Source organism: Squalius cephalus, assembly GCF_949319135.1.
Source record: "Squalius cephalus genome assembly, chromosome: 14".
In the NCBI taxonomy this organism is placed as follows: Eukaryota; Metazoa; Chordata; class Actinopteri; order Cypriniformes; family Leuciscidae; genus Squalius; species Squalius cephalus.
The window spans coordinates 16,488,421-16,507,059 of record NC_137135.1 but is presented as its reverse complement, the minus strand read 5'-3'; the positions used below and the strand labels follow the sequence as shown (position 1 = coordinate 16,507,059).

The 18,639-nt window shown below is 38.2% G+C and overlaps 1 protein-coding gene across 1 annotated transcript in view; it reads left to right on the top strand.

Annotated features, from left to right (window-relative positions):
- Positions 1-16,877, top strand: part of fat2 (FAT atypical cadherin 2) — a 45,616-nt gene extending 28,739 nt beyond the window's left edge. Inside the window, exons 16-24 of the mRNA XM_079892266.1 lie at positions 642-779; positions 936-1,079; positions 2,424-2,621; positions 3,663-4,464; positions 6,109-6,263; positions 9,755-10,196; positions 11,979-12,138; positions 14,479-14,987; positions 15,889-16,877. Of these exons, the coding sequence (XP_079748392.1) occupies positions 642-779; positions 936-1,079; positions 2,424-2,621; positions 3,663-4,464; positions 6,109-6,263; positions 9,755-10,196; positions 11,979-12,138; positions 14,479-14,987; positions 15,889-16,346 (3,006 nt within the window). The 3' untranslated portion in view covers positions 16,347-16,877. The remainder of the gene's footprint in view (positions 1-641; positions 780-935; positions 1,080-2,423; positions 2,622-3,662; positions 4,465-6,108; positions 6,264-9,754; positions 10,197-11,978; positions 12,139-14,478; positions 14,988-15,888) is intronic.
- The last annotated feature ends 1,762 nt before the right edge of the window (positions 16,878-18,639 follow it).

Sequence of the window (18,639 nt, the reverse complement as noted above, 5' to 3'; positions counted from 1 at the left end):
TATTTATTAACTGACATTAACAAAGATTTATAAATACTGTAGCAAATGTATTGCTCATTGTTAGTTCATGTTATTTCATATGTTAATAAATTAGACTATTGTAAAGTGTTACCATTTTAAGTTTAATGTTTTCATTTAAATATTTATCTATTTTATTTCACCCTTTTTTAACACTGAATGTGTCTAGTTTTAAGGATGCCTTTTTTAAATGGAAAACAAAAGAAAAGAGTATGACATTTTTTTTTTTTTCTGGGATGTTATCCTGTTACAGTAGACCTACCTTTGATTTCACAAATAATGTGTCTCAGACTTTCTCCACAATGCTTTCAATGAAGCAAAGTGAAGACAGCTGTTGTCAATCTGGTGACGGGATTGAAACAAGCTATTGTGGCAGCTGTTGAGCGAATGATTTACCGCATCTGTCATTTAAGCAATCAGAAAAACATTTTGAATGCAGCAATCAGCTAATGGTGATTGTTTATGAGCACTCACAGCCTTTTCAGATATTCATTGGGACATTAGGCGTGTCTGATGCAGACCGCTGGATTAGAAGAATCGACAGTAATCCAGAGCTTTAAAGCTTTGCTTAAAACCACTCAGGTGTGCTCATCTTCCTGTCATTCACTGTGCATTTTTCTCAGGTAAGTGCCGTCGACCTTGATGGGCCTCCGAATAACTTCATCATATACTCTATTGTGAACGGTGATCCAAAGCAACAGTTCAGCATCCACCCTCGCACCGGACACATAACGGTCCGCTCCATGCTGGATAGGGAAGAGGTGAGTTCCTGAATCACAACCCAGAACACGTACTTGCTAGTTTTATCAGGGATTTAGTTATATCCTCTGATCACAGATAAACATTTTAATCACTACTGTGGATATTTGACTGTTTATATCTTCAAAATCCCACTGACACAGCCCCTCGCCTTTCAGATAACGCACTACTCATTAACTGTGCAAGCTGCCGATGAAGGCGATCCCCCTTTATCCTCTGCCGTCCAGGTGACAGTAACCGTATCTGACGTCAACGACAACCCACCGACGTTCTCCCAGATCAATCACAGCCTCGTTCTTCAGGTAAAAACACACACGTCCTCCAAAACCTACCTTCTTGCCTCCTTGCAAAGCTAGTCAATGACTTGACTTTCTTCAAACAGACAGTTTTAAGTCTTCCAAGACACCGTAATATCACGGCAAACAATTTAGAACAAATTCAAATGCGCATCAGAGACAACCAAGCAAATATTTAATGATTACAATGGTGATCACACATAGGGCGCTATTTTAACAATCTAAGCGCATGGTCTAAAGCGCACAGCGCAAGACCACTTTTGATAGTTTAACGACGGAAAAATTGTCTAAAAGGGTTGTCCCTATTCTCTTAATGAGTAATGGGTGTGTTTAGGGCATAACATGCAATAAACCAATCAGAGTCTCATCTCTCATTCCCTTTAAAATCCAGTTTCGCGCCATAGCGGATTGCTGAGGTTAAAGCGCGCAAGTAGACCATCTACGGGACAAGCCGGATTCCACCATATCTTTATGTACACAATAATAATCTTTTACATTGTAATCCTTTTATTTTTTATATTTGGCATGTTTGTGTGCTGCTGCCTGTGTGTGTAATAAGCAGAGTGCACACGCTTTGTGCACCCACCTATAGGCGCATATCATGGGCATAGGGGAAGGCAAGAGTTCAGGCTAAAGAGTCAATCGGCCATAAATAATATAGCATTTTTTTTCTGTGCCAGCATTCGGACCGTCTGTTTACCCCTTCAGAGTCAGCCGGATCCATTGCTTCTAATTATAGGGCCAACTCTGCTGACTTGGAAATATTTCTCACACCCCATTTACCTCACCTAAGGTGTCTGTGTCTTTAGAGTGCAGCGGCTATTTGGCACCATGTAGGAGGTCAGTAACAATTAGGCTCAGCTCTGCCAGCCAAGCATTCTGTTTCAGTTACCTGTTCCAGTTGTGCCAGCTTGAACGGAGACGAGGAGCACATGTCAATCCAATCGGTTGCACTTTGTTGACAAATGCAGACAGAGTGCTAAAAATCACCATCTGTTCTTTCATTTCGACAGAATGTCTTTTTTTGTTGCCATTAAAAATGAGTCATATGACAGAAATACGTTATTGATTTTGAAAAACAGAAAGAAACATGCAAACATCGGAGCAGATTGATCATGGTTATTCTTTTCCAACAATTTTGATGATTTGTCTCTGGTCACCAAGACTCATTCTGTTGCCAAAGCAATAGAATACAATAAAACTCACTTCAGAGCAAGAATCATCCTGATCAAAATAATGTGTTTATGTTATTTGTTTAAGAAAGGACAAGAAAGCCACAACTTTCCAAAAAGTCAGATGTTATTTTCCCAAGCATGTGCGGCTTGATTAATGTTGTTTTTCTGGATACAGGAAGGGGCTTCTGTTGGAAGTGGGATTCTGCAGCTGCTGGTAACAGACAGAGATACGCCTCAGAACGGCCCTCCCTTCTCCTTCCATATTGTCTCGGGAAATGAGGACAAGAGTTTTCTCATTGACCAAGGAGGACTGCTGTCCGTGTACTCCCCGCTGAGGAGAGGAGGCAAGCCTCAACATCTGCTAAAAATTCAGGTGAAAGATTTCAATCATTAACTTCAGTTACGAGTACAACACATGTTTACAACACATGCTTGTTATAAGTTTAAAGGAATAGTTCAACCAAAAAATGAAAGACTGTCATAATTTACCCATCCTTATGTTGTTCTAACAGTGCGGTAACATTAGCAATATGTCAGCAAAATTTTGTGGGCAAAAAAAGGTCTGTTGTCTTTTGTCAGTAGCATAGCAATATTGAAGCACAGCTAAATTAAGCAGTTTTCTGTTTATCAACATGCTGAATTCAAGTGGAACTTTAATTTACAGTGTCCTTGTAACAAATGTTACATGTACTTACCATAGTAATAACAGTAAATTATGCGTAATTACATGCAACCAAATCCTAATCCCATCATGTAGTTGCTTAATATTGCTCAGCACTTAAATATATATTTACACTGTAACAATGACACCTTAAAATAAAGTGTAACCTTTTAGGGCTATATGTATGTAATAATGCACAAATTATATGATAATTACTATAGTGGCTACATGTAACGTGTGTAACAAGGGCACTGTAAAATAAAGTGTTACCTATATTTTTAATTAAAATTTGAATTGGAATCCCGAATCCTTTTTTGCTACCTCAATTCAAATTCAAGAATTGTGTTGGAAGTTCAAAAGCATTCTTAATCAAATTCTCCATGGTGCTCAACCCAGGTCCCCATTCACTGTTATTATACAGAAAAGAGTAGCATGAACATTTTTCAAAACTTCTTCTTCCTGTCTTCCACAGAATAAAAAACAAAACAAAAGTCATATGGCTTGTAACAACATAAGAGCGAATAAACGATGAAAGAATCTTACATTTTTTCGGTGAACCATCCCTTGAAATGAAATATGACTTGTATGGTGTAGCACAAGCTGACCTATGGTTTTAAACTTGATTGTTATCTGTGGGCCAGGGATTTTACCACACCATCTTAAATTATTTAAAGCGACTCCTCAAAGGTCAGTGTATTGTTCACACGTCGCAATGTTTTTTTTTCACACTTCACATAAATATCATCTCCACAGGTCACTGACAGCGGCCACCCTCCACTGTCCTCTATATGCGTGGTGAAGATCAACATCACAGAGCAGAGTCGATATCCACCCACTGTGTCTCCACTAGAGGTTTTCATCACCACCGCTGGGGGGACGTTCTCAAAACGTGTCATCGGCAAGCTGCACGCTACGGACCAAGATCCCCAAGACATCCTGTCATACAAACTGGTCTCTGATGCCCCGCACCGAGGCCTGTTCTCTGTGGACACAGTGGATGGAAAGATCGTGGTGGAAAAGGACCTGGAGCCAGGCCTGTACCACTTGAACGTGAGCGTGTCCGATGGAACGTTTAGCATTTGGTCTGGAGTGAAGGTCCACGTTTGGGCTGGCACTCAACATGCTCTGGATCAGGGCTTTACGTTGCAGTTGGCTGGACTTTCGGCTGAAGAGTTTGTGTCTGATCACTGGAGAGGCCTCCAGCGCAGCCTGGGCTCTGAGTTAAACATACCCAGACAAGAGCTCCACATCGCCAGCTTGCAACAACAGCCAAACTCCGTCAACATGGAGGTACTGCTGGTCCGTCGAGCTCAGGATGGCTCCGTCCAGCCAGTGCCTGTTCAACGCCTGACTGGGGTCCTTTCAAATGTAGAAGATACACTGGGTTTGAATGTCTTGAGACTGAAGCATGATGGTTGTGTGGGCGCTGGTTGCCCACCTCGGGGTTGCAGGAACGCAGTAGTGATGAGGCAGGGGAGAATGAGTAACTACGCCACAGCACGGGCGAACTTCATCACCCCGCAGCACAGATGGGAAAGCGTGTGCTCCTGCAATGGTAGGCAGACCACCAGCCTCGTATTCTGCATTCCATAGGATTTTCATTGTCCAGGGAACACAAAAGAAAACCCTTTCATACAACAAAAACATATTGTGACCAGGGGCTTTCAAGCTCCAATAAGGATAAAAGCAATAGTCTATATCAGTGGTTCTCAATCAGAGGGTCAGGGCCCACAAGGGAATTTCAAGATTCCTTTAAAATGATTTCAAATGAGTCAAAACAAGCTTTAAATTTAAATCAAAATACTTCTTAAAATTGCCCCCTCATTAAGTTTTTGTCTTTGAAAAACTAGGATCCCTGTGTATTGGAAACATGAATGATGAAGCCTCATTTTGATTTCTAGTCCTAGAAAAGTCATGTAAATTAATAAAAGCTTAATGTCATGGGTAATTTTAGAATGTATTTACTTTTTTTCTAGGTCTAAAATATTTTATCTGGTAGAAATTGTAAGAATATATATATTTTTTAATCTTTATCCTTGATCCTTATCCAGTAAATGATAAATGACTGGAAAAGTCATGGGGCGCTTGAATATTTGTGTGGACAATGGGATGCCTTGGAGTCAAAAGGGTTGAGAACCAATAGGTCTATATGACTTTATTATAATTATACTTCAAGGTGTCTGAAGCTATATGACAACTTTGCACATGCTCATTGTGTGTGACATGAGACATACAAGAACCAATTGACGTCAAGTGTTGACCACGAGTTGTGGCACATTATATTTAAATGTATGAGAACGTTAATAAGATTTGAGAGCTATGCCAAAGGGGGAAATATTTTGTGAATAATGACTGCAAAATCAGTCTATTGATTACACAAACACCACGAGCAAACACATTACATTTACAGTACTTTAGTATTTACATTGATGCTTTTATTTTAGATTTATTCTTTTAGATCTTGACAGCTCCTGGGCACTATGTGCTTTCATTGATTTGTTTTTCATGTGCACTACCATTCAAAGGTTTGGTGTAAGTAAGATTTTTTTTATAGATTTTCTTATGCTGACATTTATTTGATCAAAACTACAGTGAAACAGCAATATTGTGAAATACTATTACAATTTCAAATACAATTTTGAAAAGTTTGATAAAGTTTTCTATTTCGGTATATTTTAAAATGTGATGACAAAGCTGAATTTCAGCATCATTTCTCCAGTCTTCAGTGTCACATGATCCTTCAGAAATCATTCTAATATGCACAATTTATGCTTAAGAAACCTTAAATTTTTTAGTACAATCAACTTGGATGTTTAAGTCATTTCAACTTAAATTACATTAAACTGACTTAAATTAGTTGAATTTAAAAAAAGTAGAAAATTGCTAAACTTGTTTTGATGAGTTAAAGCAATGTAAAAACACATTGTCATAACTTACTGCTGAATACAGGTATTAATATCCTTAAAAAAAAATATATTAACCCAAACTTTTGAATGGTGTCTGTAAACAGAACAGTATTTTATTTTAATTTTTTATTTATTATTTAAATTTTTTGGTGTAATATTAATATAAAGTGGAAATAAAAAAGATGCTTTACATTAATTTTAGTGAGATACTGGTAGGCCTGTTTAACTTGATGCCAGTTATTAATTTAAAGAGGAAGTGGACCTTACTATTTATGCTTTCTTCTTCATTGCAGAATCGGCTGTGAGGTTTGACGGCAAGGGTTATCTGAAATACCTCTATCAAATAGAAGAAGGCAATAAGAACTTCCATCTGTCTCTTCGACTCAAGACATCTGCTGCAGAAGGCACAGTGATGTCCACCAACGCCTCTGACTGGGGAACATTAGAGGTACAACATTTCTCAAATACTCTGACAAAAGAATCTTTAACTTATTCTTTTGTCTGCCACATTCTTGCACAAAAGGCTTATTTTGAATTCCCTGGTGTATGTTAAAGCCAGGTGTAAATCTAAAATGCAAAGAAATCCAGATAACAATGGAACGATCACAGGAAACTTCACTCCACCCCATGACAAATACAACATCCAAATGTGTGCAACAGAAGCTTGTTTGTTCTCACGAACTTGCGCATTAAACGCGTTAATATTCAAGAGTGCATTCTATAAGGGAAGCAAAGAACTTGTGATGTGAATTTCATCCCGCCCTTTGAGCACATCAGTGATAAATCAACCTGTGTTTCTGAAATGAGTGTTATGATGAATTCATGGCTGGCTGCTCTCAGAGGCACAGTGAGGGATCTTTGAGTAATTGTTTATTTAAACCTCTTAATGCAGCTTTGAAGCTTCAGCTACAGGAAGGGACTACACAAAAGACAACCTATATATTGTGAGAAATGTAAAGAATGTGGAAAACATGACTTAAAACAGCAGCTTCCAAAATCACATGACATAACTCTCGGAGGTCGTCTCATTTGTGCGCCATAATTGAATATTCAATTTAAGTGGCTTGCAACATCAAAAGTGCACTCTCCTTTTTTTTCAAAACTTTACCTCTGGGTTTTGGAACTTGGCAAGATGGACTATTTCATTGTTGCAGAGGGGCTTCAAAAGGAATTGTTAAACACGGTCATCCAAGAAGTCTTTAGGGCATACATCTTCACATGCTGCATAGCCATGCATGACATAATTTATGTGTCTCTCTGGAGAATTAACATTCCGGTGCATATCAGCAAATTCCTATCACTTCACGTCTTATCAATCGTTTCATTTGAGAGGAGCGACAGCTCATGCTTTTGAAACAAGCAAAGTTCAAATTCAAATCTACTCCTCAGCTAACATTTTTTTTAAGCTTTCTTACCTTTTAGCAATTACTTTCAAATGGAAATTAAGCCTATTTGAGCAAAGCCACCTCTGACAAGAGAAAGGGAATAAAAGGTGACTTGTCAGTTAAGCATGCTGTAGCATTTATGAATACCGACAGCTCTGATCTAACATTATTAAGAGAAGCAAGATCTGTTGCGGGATAGATATGGTGGAACTGATACCCTTTAATGCTGTGAGGAGTCCGAGCATGGGGGCATTGATCGCAATAATTAGGTTTTTCTTCTTACTGGACTCGCATCAGGAGGTCTGTTACGAAACCTACCTAGACAGCATTGAAAGCCATCACAGGCACGCTCCCGATGCCAAGACTCTTCCAAACAGTAGGTAGAAAAATTATGCTTCTAAGGTCTGTAATGTTGGCCAGATTCTAAAGCAGCATTTTATCAAAGATGAGAGATAGAGTCAAGAGAATTTTTGATTTATTTATAGATATATACACTGATGAGCCAAAACATCATGACCAGACACAGCGGTGAAGCGGATATCATTGATCATATCCTAACAAGGCCACATATTAAGGTCCGATTAGATTAGGTGATAAGCAAACAATCAGTTCTTGTTATCAGCATGTTGGATGCAGGAGAAATGGGCAGGAATAAAGATCTGAGAGACTTTGACAAGGGCCAAATTGTTATGGCAAGGTGACTAGGTCAGAGTATCTCTGAAATGGCAAGGCTTGTGGGTTGCTCTCGGTCAGCAGTGGCGAGAATGTGCCAACAGTTGTTCAAGGAAGGACAAACCACAACCCGATGCCCGAGGCTCATCGATGCACAAGGGCATTGAAGGCTATCCCATCTGGTCCGAACCAACAAAAGGTCTACTGTGGCACAAGTCGGACAAAATTTTTATTCTGGTTATAGGAGAAATGTGTCACAGTGCGTCAAAACATTAAACAATCTTACTGACCCCAAGCTAGTGTATATACTTTAATATAAAAGCAATTCAGTCATTCACTACTAAGGGCCAAATTTACTAACAGCTTGCACCAGCGCAAACCCTCTTTTGCCGTTAAAAAAGTAGTGTCAGGTGATTTACATCTTAAACCAGACGTTCTTTAATTTGCACGTCGTCAGTAGATCACAGGCAGAACTTTCCACTCCCATCTGAGCTCTTTCAGAATTACACTAATTTGCCCTGTTTAGGAATATTCCAGAGAATTGTGCCGTTTAATATTGTGTAATATAATAGTGTGTAAAATAATAGTTAGTTGAACTATATCAGCAGAATTTCATGATCTTCTCCATGCAGGTGGGAAAAGAATATCACTTCCTTTTAAGGATACTTTACACTGCTTGCTTGACCGTAAATGTTTAGTTATGTTGTTTTTGTAGCCGATTTATAAGCACAGCGAGATCATGTGCTATGAACCAAAACTCAGATCGAACATTCACCCTCGATGAGTCCTCCTGGGAAAAGTTCCTCTTCCTTTTTTGTGCTCATCTCACCACCATCATCTCTGCACACTCAGCTCAACCCAGTACAGCAAAATCAAACAGCATCTCCGTACAATGAAAGCAAATGAGCAAAACCCATGGGCTGACTGGTATCAGATCAGAGCAAAAGGCTCTGTGCTCACTTCTTACATCACAAAACTCTCTGAAGATTCTGCCGCAGCAATTAAGAGGCTGGTGTGAAGGAGATGATGCTTAATAATGCATACTTTTAGCATCAGTGTAATACTTTCAAATGTATAGTGCACACACAAGCTATGTTTTTTTTACGCACAGCAGGAAAGTAATACATGCATATGTGAGTTATTACTTGTGGGAGGAATGCTGAGGAGGCATAATGTCAGTGTGCTTTCGAATGCTCCTGATAGGACTGTTGCTTTGCATCACAAAGTCGTTGATGCGGTTTAACAAGAACTGTGTTCTCCATCGAGCTCTGTCTTTCACAATTCCCTTCAATGCTCAAAGGGCTTTCTTATCTCCCACAGAGCGAGCGCTGAGAGCACACGCTTCCAACTGAGCAAAAACACAAGCTATGTAACCTACCTCAGCAAGAGCCTTAACACAGCCCATAAATATGTAACTTTATTTAAGCTGCAGAGTAGACATCAGGCTAAAGCTAATAAGTGTGAATTGTCTACTTTTTAGGTGTTGAAATATTTTCTTTCATGCCAGAATGAAAGGTTTTTGGGGTTCAATGACATGACATTGAGATTTTTCTTTAATTAAAAATACCTATTCAAAATTACATTCAAAATGCAATTCATACTTACAGTGACTTGTATGTATGTATGTATGTATGTATGTATGTATGTATGTATGTATGTATGTATGTATGTACTGTATGTGAAAAGCTTCAAATTTTAAGCTTTAGAAGAAAAGTGGGTTACATTTTATTCCGATAGTCCACTTAAGAAGACATTCTACTTACTATAAATAACTTTGCAACTTCATACATGTCAGAGTATTCGTTTTTTTTTTTATTCCCCCCTGTTCTTTATCATGAACATTGTTATTTTGTCATTGACTCTTTTGTGTTTGTGTTTCTAGCTGGTGGACAAGGAGCTGAGGTTCAGATATGGATGTGGCAACGTGCCTTCTGCCAGTATACAGGTGGCCAACCACCCTGTGGCTGATGGCCGCTGGCATGATGTCTCTCTGGAGGTCAATGGCACAACCCTTAGACTCACCATTGATGACAGCCACTCCAAGTCTGTCGTTCTGCCACAACCCTGCAAGCTCACTCAGTCCGGTGGGGCGCTGGTGCTGGCCGGCTCTAATCCCAGCACAGATGCAGAGCGACTGGGCTTCACAGGCTGTTTGGAGAGCTTAAGTTTCAATGGAGAAGCGGTGAGAGGAAAGGAGGGGGTGACAGGAACTGGCCCGCTGACCGGCACACTCTTTGGGATCTACCAATGCTGCTCTGATGTGAAGATCTGTGCCAGTAATCCTTGTGAGAATGGAGGCACTTGTGTCGAAGACTCCAGTGAAGGTGGGAAAGCAATTATGCTCTACTCACACACAGTCTATATTGTTTTACCTACTTCTTTATAAAATAAGATATGCAAATTAGGTCACCAAATCTGTATTCCATTTGCATAATACGGTTTCCCATTTTGCTTGTCTACACCACGATTTTTTATATATGGATGATTATAATGCTACTTGGTTTAATCAGCATATGATGAATTCCTGCTGCCATGATCACTAGAAAATGTCCATAAACATCTCTGTAAAATGAAATGGATTTTATTGCCAAAATAGTAGTATAGAAATAATAAAAATGGAAAAGGTTTGAGATGATAAAAATCAATTCATTGGTTTTAATCGTTAATGTTAGTTAATGCATTCAGTCTCATCAACTAATGATGAACATTACTTTTTATTATCATTAATCCAGGTTAATGTTAATATAAAATACTAATTAAAAATAATACATTTTTAACATTTCAAGTTGTATAAATTAACTAATGTATTATGAATAAACATGAATTAACAGTGAATTTTATTAAATTAACATTAACATAGATGATTAAAAACATGCTGTAAGTAATTATTATTCATTGTTAGTTTCTGATACATACAGTAGTAAGACATTGTTAAAGGACACAAAATGTACACAAAGATCTCCTAAACCAAAATAATAGTACAGATAAGGTTTAATAAAATACAGATTGGACTGCAATTGATAAAAATGTATTAATTGGTAACACTTTACAATAAAGTTGAATCGTTTACATTAGTTAATTAACAGGAACATTAACCTAGATTAATAAATGCTGTAAAAAATTATAGTTAGTTTCTAATGCATGAACTAAACGTTATTGAAAATTGTCTCTAATTAATTTGAATACACCTGCCATAGTGCTAAACTAGCATATGCCAGAACCTGGTCAGGTTGGATGGTTAGTGAAAGTGTGCTAAAGTGATGCAAATGTATTCACTCCCCAACATATTTCACATTTTTTGTTTCATGTAATACAACTGTGAAGTAAGGAATTCATTTAAGAAGTCCCTTGATGGTTAAAGGTGGTATCAGCGATTTCAGGCCCAAACATAAATGTTCACATTCATCTAATCTTACCTAACGATCCGCTAGCTGCCCGTCCCATAAGCATGCCGTCAAAAAAACGCGTCTCTGTAGGCAGCCTAGGCTCTGAGATCTGCACACAAAAACAGTTGTTTTCACCCGGTTTAGCCAAACACTCAAAACCAAAATAAATAGTGTTCCAACCAATCACCGACAGGGGCGGGTGTTGCAAGGTTTTCGCGTGCAGCCGTCATAGGCAGCCGTGCACGAGCGCAAAACCTCACAACACCCGCTCCTGTCGGTGATTGGTTGGAACACTATTTATTTTGGTTTTGAGTGTTTGGCTAAACCGGGTGAAAACAACTGTTTTTGTGTGCAGATCTCAGAGCCTAGGCTGCCTACAGAGACACGTTTTTTTGACGGCATGCTTATGGGACGGGCAGCTAGCGGATCGTTAGGTAAGATTAGATGAATGTGAACATTTATGTTTGGGTCTGAAATCGCTGATACCACCTTTAAGGGACAACAAACCAAAATGCTTGAATTGTCTTTGGAGGATCTAAGCAACACTACACAGATACGGAAATAAAGCTAGGGAGATGATCTCCATTGTATCTGCATCCAAAAGATATCTCAATACTCCAGTGTCAGTCTACTTTGATCTCAGAACAGAGAAGTTCCTATGGAAATGACTTTGTTATCTTGGCCATTAAAAGATGCATTTTTTTAATGTCTGTCCTCCAGGGTTTCGCTGTAGCTGTCCAATGCTATTCAATGGCTCTCGCTGTGAGAACAGCAAGCTGCCGGACAATCCTTGTGCATCCCAGCCATGTGCCAATGGATCATGTATGCCAAATAATCAAGGGTACACATGCAACTGCTCCACACAAATTGCTGGAAACAGGTGAGACTCATACAGCGGAGCTCTTGAAATCCCACATGCATATGTCCTTGGTGAAGGCATTGAGAAGTCTGACTAATCTGCATGAAAATTAATACTTGTGTATTCTGCCTCTTTATCTCTTTCATAAACCCGTGCCCACAGGTTACATGTGATATGTGCGTTTGGCATTCACTCGCCTTGAGTTAACAATTTAAAACATTATTGATTGTCCTCATTCTTATATTACTCCAAAGCTTGAGCAAATTGTCATTGATTGAATTTCAATCAATAAATGTCCTTCTGTGTGTCTGTCTCTGTGTGCATCAAATTAGTTTATGTATAGCCCAAGACGGGGAAATTTACAAACACTGTTTAGTTATCAAATAGTTATCACTAAAAATATCATTAGTGTTGCAAGACATAAAATTATAGTAAGTAGTGAGAAATGTTGATTAATGTTTAATATTCATTTAACCATTTATTTTTATTTAACATTATTTATTATGCATTTTTCCTGGAGCGCTAGTGCAAAATGCCATCTCATTTTAGATGGCATTTTGCACTAGCGCTCCAGGAAAAATGCATAATATTTTAAACTCATCAAATTTTCACTCAAAATTGTTATATGAAAAAAATATATATATATTTATTTTTCGACTAGCCTTAACTCAAATCTCTTGCAATGCGTTACTCTCAAAACTGGTTATGTAATCAGATTACTTAAGTAACTAGTAAAGTAATGCATTACTTTTAAATTTACAACAATATATCCAAGTTACTTTTTCATACACTGTAAAAAATGATTTTTTGGTGAAGTAAATACTACTGAAAAAAAACAATGTAATTTACATGAAAAAGTTAGTTCAGGCAAGAATAAAAAAAACGAAGTAAATTCCATATCAGTACTTAATTCAAGCGAGTAGAAATGAAAGCGTAAATATCAACTCAATAAAATTAAGTAAAAATTACTCAACTTTTCTGATACTGGGGTTCCCATCATGCACTGGACCTTGAATAATTAATGAGGTTAATTTTTCACTGGTTTCCAGCTGTATTTACACTGTTTTATCATTGCTTTTGTTGTCAGGATTAGTAACTTGCCATTTTGTGACATTTTGAGTACATTTTCTGCTCAAAATGACACATTCAAACAAAAACGATCCATCAAATGTTACCGTCATTGTGTATTGTCTACCAAGTATTGAGGTCTTTGCATTCACATGAAGCTTAACATCTGACATGCTGTAGTATAAATTACTTAGATAATCTAAGTAAAGCACATACTATAAATGACTGGTATAATTCAATATTATTGTTTGAGTGAAATGTAATGTAAAGGAAATTTCAACTAAATCGATATTAATCAACCTTTTACTAGCCAAGTTAAAATGACTTATTTTCTGTGTTACTTTCACTTAACTAGGTTAAGTAAAGTTTATTTAATTCCATATTCCAAGTAAATTTAACTTAAAGATTTCTAATTAAAGCTACTGATAAATATGTTTAGGTTTTTACTTGGCAAATCTTTGTAAATTTACTAGCATTTTCTGAGTGGAAAAAGTTGCCTAGCTTTTTTCAAGTAAATCCTACTCCAAATTTTTTTCAGTGTACGTTTTTCATAATGCATTCCCATTTATTCATTGAGTTGTGCAAAACACCCATATAGCTTGATAGCATTTAAAAAGAAATGTATCTGGTACACTGGATGTTTAGAATGTGGAAGATATTAACTTCTGATAATCCATAAATGACATACAGGATGGAGTGTACCATTTCCATTGATTAGTAATTCATCTGTGGTATCTGAGTTTGAATGTATCTAGATCAGGGGTGCGTTTCCCGTACGATGCATCGTTGAATAAATCAACTTGCTAGTCACGACTGTTTCCCGAAACCGTATTGTCGCAAAGTGGTCGTTCAACCACGCTGGTTTATGACGTCACGCACGTGGTGGAGTAATAACTTATTTTAATGAATCTGTGTGAGATTGAATTAACGCTAGATGTTTTGCTATAAATTACAGACATGTCATCTGAGGACTATTTCTCATTTTTCTCAGTTATTTTGCTCGATTTCCAGATTCAATCATAGACTCGTTCTTACATAGTAGAGCACGTTCGCACATGCGCACTCATCAAAAACGGAGCTTTAAATCTCTGAACAAACTAAAAGACGTAAATGACATTTGTATGTATTCCACATAAAAGATATAGATTGTATTGAATGTCAGCTTGCTTATTTTGCTCAAGATAAGAATTTATTAAGTCCACATGTCATGCAAATATGAAACTCTGCTTCTAACCACAGATCGAGAGCTGTCACACACTCCTACATTCAGTCAATTGTTCCTTCTCTTTGCAGATGTCAGATTGCGTGCTCTCCAAATCCCTGTCTGGATGGTTTCGCCTGTTCAATGGCGGGGAACTCCATCCACTGTGAGCGCACCTCCTCCCCTCCTTATGTGGAAATCGCAGAGATCTGCGCAGGCATATTGGGGCTTGTCCTCCTCGTCGTGGCCTTTGTGTGTTTACGAAAACGCTACGTCAGAAAAACGCAGCACAGGTCCGGCTGCGTGCAAGATTCCAACGGTTACTTCCCAACTTTACCCAAAAGCATGATGAAAGAAACTGAGATCAGCTCTCCCATGGAGATCAGCACTCTGATTGGCTCTGTATGTGATCCGGACAACAGTCCTTTCCGTTCACTCAAACCTCGTGAACAGCGGGAGCTCGTCCCTCAGGTGGGACCCCGGTCTCAGAGGCCTCAGGGTCCTGTGATTTGCAGCGTGGCCCCCAATCTACCTCCTCCACCCTCCACCAGCTCTGACAACGACTCTATTAGGAAAAACAATTGGGAGCATGACTATGAAGGTGAGAACTACAGTTTTATTGATTATTTTCCCAGCTTCTACAGGCTCTTCACTTAATTTGGAATTTAGTCACATCATGAAAGATGAGAGAGGCGGAGGACAAATAGCTGCGTGTGCTTGTGCAGGTCAATGGAAAAGCATGTGCGGGTCATATTCAATTATATCTTCTGTTTTCTGCAGCTCTGAGAGTTTCTCCACGTGATGCTTTCTTTAAAAGCTATGGCATAAAAACTGTCAATAGCACATTAAAAATTGTGATGTGCTGATATCTCAAGGACTTAAAGTACATATGAATAGTTGTGCAAGCCCTACTTTTAATTTGATATACACTGTACAATGTGTCTCTGCTGTTTCTGCCACATCCACTACTGCGTTGATGGACAGTGTGTGAATTAAACACCGTAGATTGTCATAACTGTTATAAGCAGTGCAAAAAACTGTCACATTTATTTACCCTGTTTATACATTTAGATTACCATTGCCATCATCGAACTCTCACTTAAAGTGAATCTTTGAAAACATAAATAATTGAATAACTTAACTGTAATTTGATAACATAATCTTTAGCAGATCTCATACTGTACAGTATAATGTTGTGATGCTTAAATTCACTTGTAGCATTTAATATTACTGATTTTATTTGTAAGTTTTACAAAGTTACAAGTTTTATTAAACCTACCCCAAACTTTCAGACAAGGCCATTGTCCATCGACCATATCATGAAAATAATGTTTGAGACAGAATTTGTATTACTAGAACACAAGTGCACCCTGCAACAGTCATGTGGTCCGACAAGTCGACATAGATCCAACTCATCTACTGCTTGTAGAGCTAATCAACAAATCAGTGCAAACCATAGCAAAAACAACAAGTAAACAATTTATAATAATTCTCATTCACAGTGTATCCAGCTGATCCAGACTACTATGGCCGACCCTCCGTTCAAGCGTTCCCACAGTTTGACATTGTGGAAAGCACCTACTCATCTACTTCCACAGAGTCGCGCAGGAACTCTCGTTTCGGAGGCTTCCCTTTCCCGCTGGACCGGGCCGACCGCCGTGCTCCGTTGCCCCCTTGTTACAGCAACCAGAACTTAGATGACTTCTTGGGGCCGGACGGGCTGCCGCTGCCCAGCTCTCAGTGCCCTAATGAGTACACGGCCATAAGCTACTACCCTACCCAGCACACTCACAGCCTGGACAACGTCTCCAGCAGCCATAAGAGGCTCAGTGTGCGTTTGAGCGTGGCACAGCCTTCCTATGCGGACAGCGGCGGATCCACTAGAAGGACCGCTCGTAGTTATACAGGCTCAGACACGGTGGAGAGTGACTACGGCAGCTGTGAGGAGGTCATGTTCTAGGCTACAAAAAGAGGAGTCTGCGATGGATCAAAGGTCCCGTATGATTTTAGAGGGGAAGGTTGTCTCGTACATATAGTATGTGAAGCTCACTGGCTAAAAGCCACAGAAGCACTATCAGTATTAATAGTCACTTTCAGGGAAAACAAATACATCTGTGTGAAATGCGACTTTTCTCATTGTTTTGCCCTTTACGAATCTGTAGAATTAATGCATGACCTTAAAAAGTCTACAGTGTGTTATACTGTAAATGCTGTCAGTAGTGTCTAGAGATAATGCGCCCTTAGGCTATTTGTTATTGCGAGTTCAATCGCACCCCGTCCGGTTTGGTTGGGAAAACTATATTGGTATTAGCACATTTGTTAAATGATTGCATGTCATTATCAGATTGGATGCCAGCTGTGGGACGGATGATTATTCCTGTAAACTTAGCTGAGGTGTGGTGTTCTTTTGAGGACAAAAACCAGTGTGCTATGAAATTGGAATCATTTTCAAGCGTGCCATATGTTGTAAACGTGTTTAGTGATGCAGGGTATATAGAAGCACATTTCACCACAACAAAACAGCAGATTAGTGGTTACATTGAATTGTACAGTCGACTGAAGCAGAGGCTGGTTCCCTGCTGGATCACAAATTTAGTACACAATGTGAAATATTACATGTATGTACATGAAATATCAAATATAGCTCCCCCGCAAGTTGATGTGTCACTGGTTGTTAGGAAATTTGGCTGTTCTGTTAAGATGTGTATGAATTGCTGTGTTTGGTGAATAGTAATTTTACATGTGAACTATGCGCTGGCTTTAGCTTCTCATACTGCAGATGTTTTCAGTTTTAAGAGTTCCCAGTGATCCAAGGTATTCAAACAAGGCCATAAGAAATCCCTATGCAGCTTTGTATGGCTCAATTATGCTTCTTGACTGTCATAATGCTTACCAATCATTAAAAAGATCAAAAATACTGCCAAAGTATGAAAGAAATTGGATTGATTGAAGAAATGTGTGTGTGTGTGTGTACATCACAAACAACAGCTGCATTTTATATTCTAAAGCGCTTCTGTCTATGATCTCTGTTCATAACAGTGATATCATCTTTAGTGTACAATTATTATTACTTTTTTTTTTTTTTTTTGAGAAGTTATGAATAGGGATTCCCACCCCAGCACATCTTATTGGATGCAAAGATGACCTGAATGTGAAAGGCTTTGGAGATTCGTTTATCAGACGGGTGCATGTGTCATCAAATTATATTGCATGTGCTCAATGAAACTGCTTCCTTCCCTCACTGACTGTAGTGTTTAGTCTGTAGTGTTTCAAATGACATAGTGCAGTGTTGATGTACATATTAATGGCAGCTGTTGCAAGTATTTGTTATTCTGATCTGCCGGATGTTTGTGCAGTGGGTGTGGTATGTACGAATGGATTTTTTTCTTTTTTTATATATTTTGAAAATTCAATGTGGGTTGAACCCCATGTTTAAAATGAGTTCCTCTGTGAGAGAATCTGTGTTGTCTTTGCCATTTCCCATCTCTGTAGAAGATACTATGAACTATATTAAATAAAATTATGTTTAATATACAGAATGCACTGTGTTGTATTTGAATTTACTATATGTGACCCTGGATCACAAAACCAGTCACAAGTCGCACGGTATATTTGTGGCAATAGCCAACAATACATTGTATGGGTCAAAATTAAATATATAAATATATAAAACATTTATTTTTGTGAGTGAATGCAGCACAATCGCGAACATAAATGGACAACTTTCTCAATTTCTCGATTTTTTTCCAGATTTTCAAATAGTTGTATCTCGGCCAAATATTGTCCTATCCTAATAAACCATACATCAATGGAAAGCATATGTATTCAGCTTTCAGATGGTGTATACATCACAATTTCAAAAAAATGACCCATGTGACTGGTTTTGTGGTCCAGGGTATTACTTAAGGATTAAAAAATTCCAAAAGTTTGGAGTCAGTTTGATTATTTATATTTTTAAACTAATATTCAGCAAGAATGCATTGATCAATTGATCAAAAGTAACAGTTAAGACATTTATAATGTTATAAAATATTTCTATTGTAGATCTTTTCAACTTTCTATTTAATCACAGAATCCTGAATAAATTGTTTGACCGTTTCTACAAAACAATATTAAGCAGCACAACTATTTTTAACATTGATAATAATAAATGTTTCTTGAGAGTTAAATCATCATATTAGAATGATTTCTGAAGGATCATGTGACACTGAAGACTGGAGTGGATGATGCTGAAAATTCAGCTTTGCCTTCAC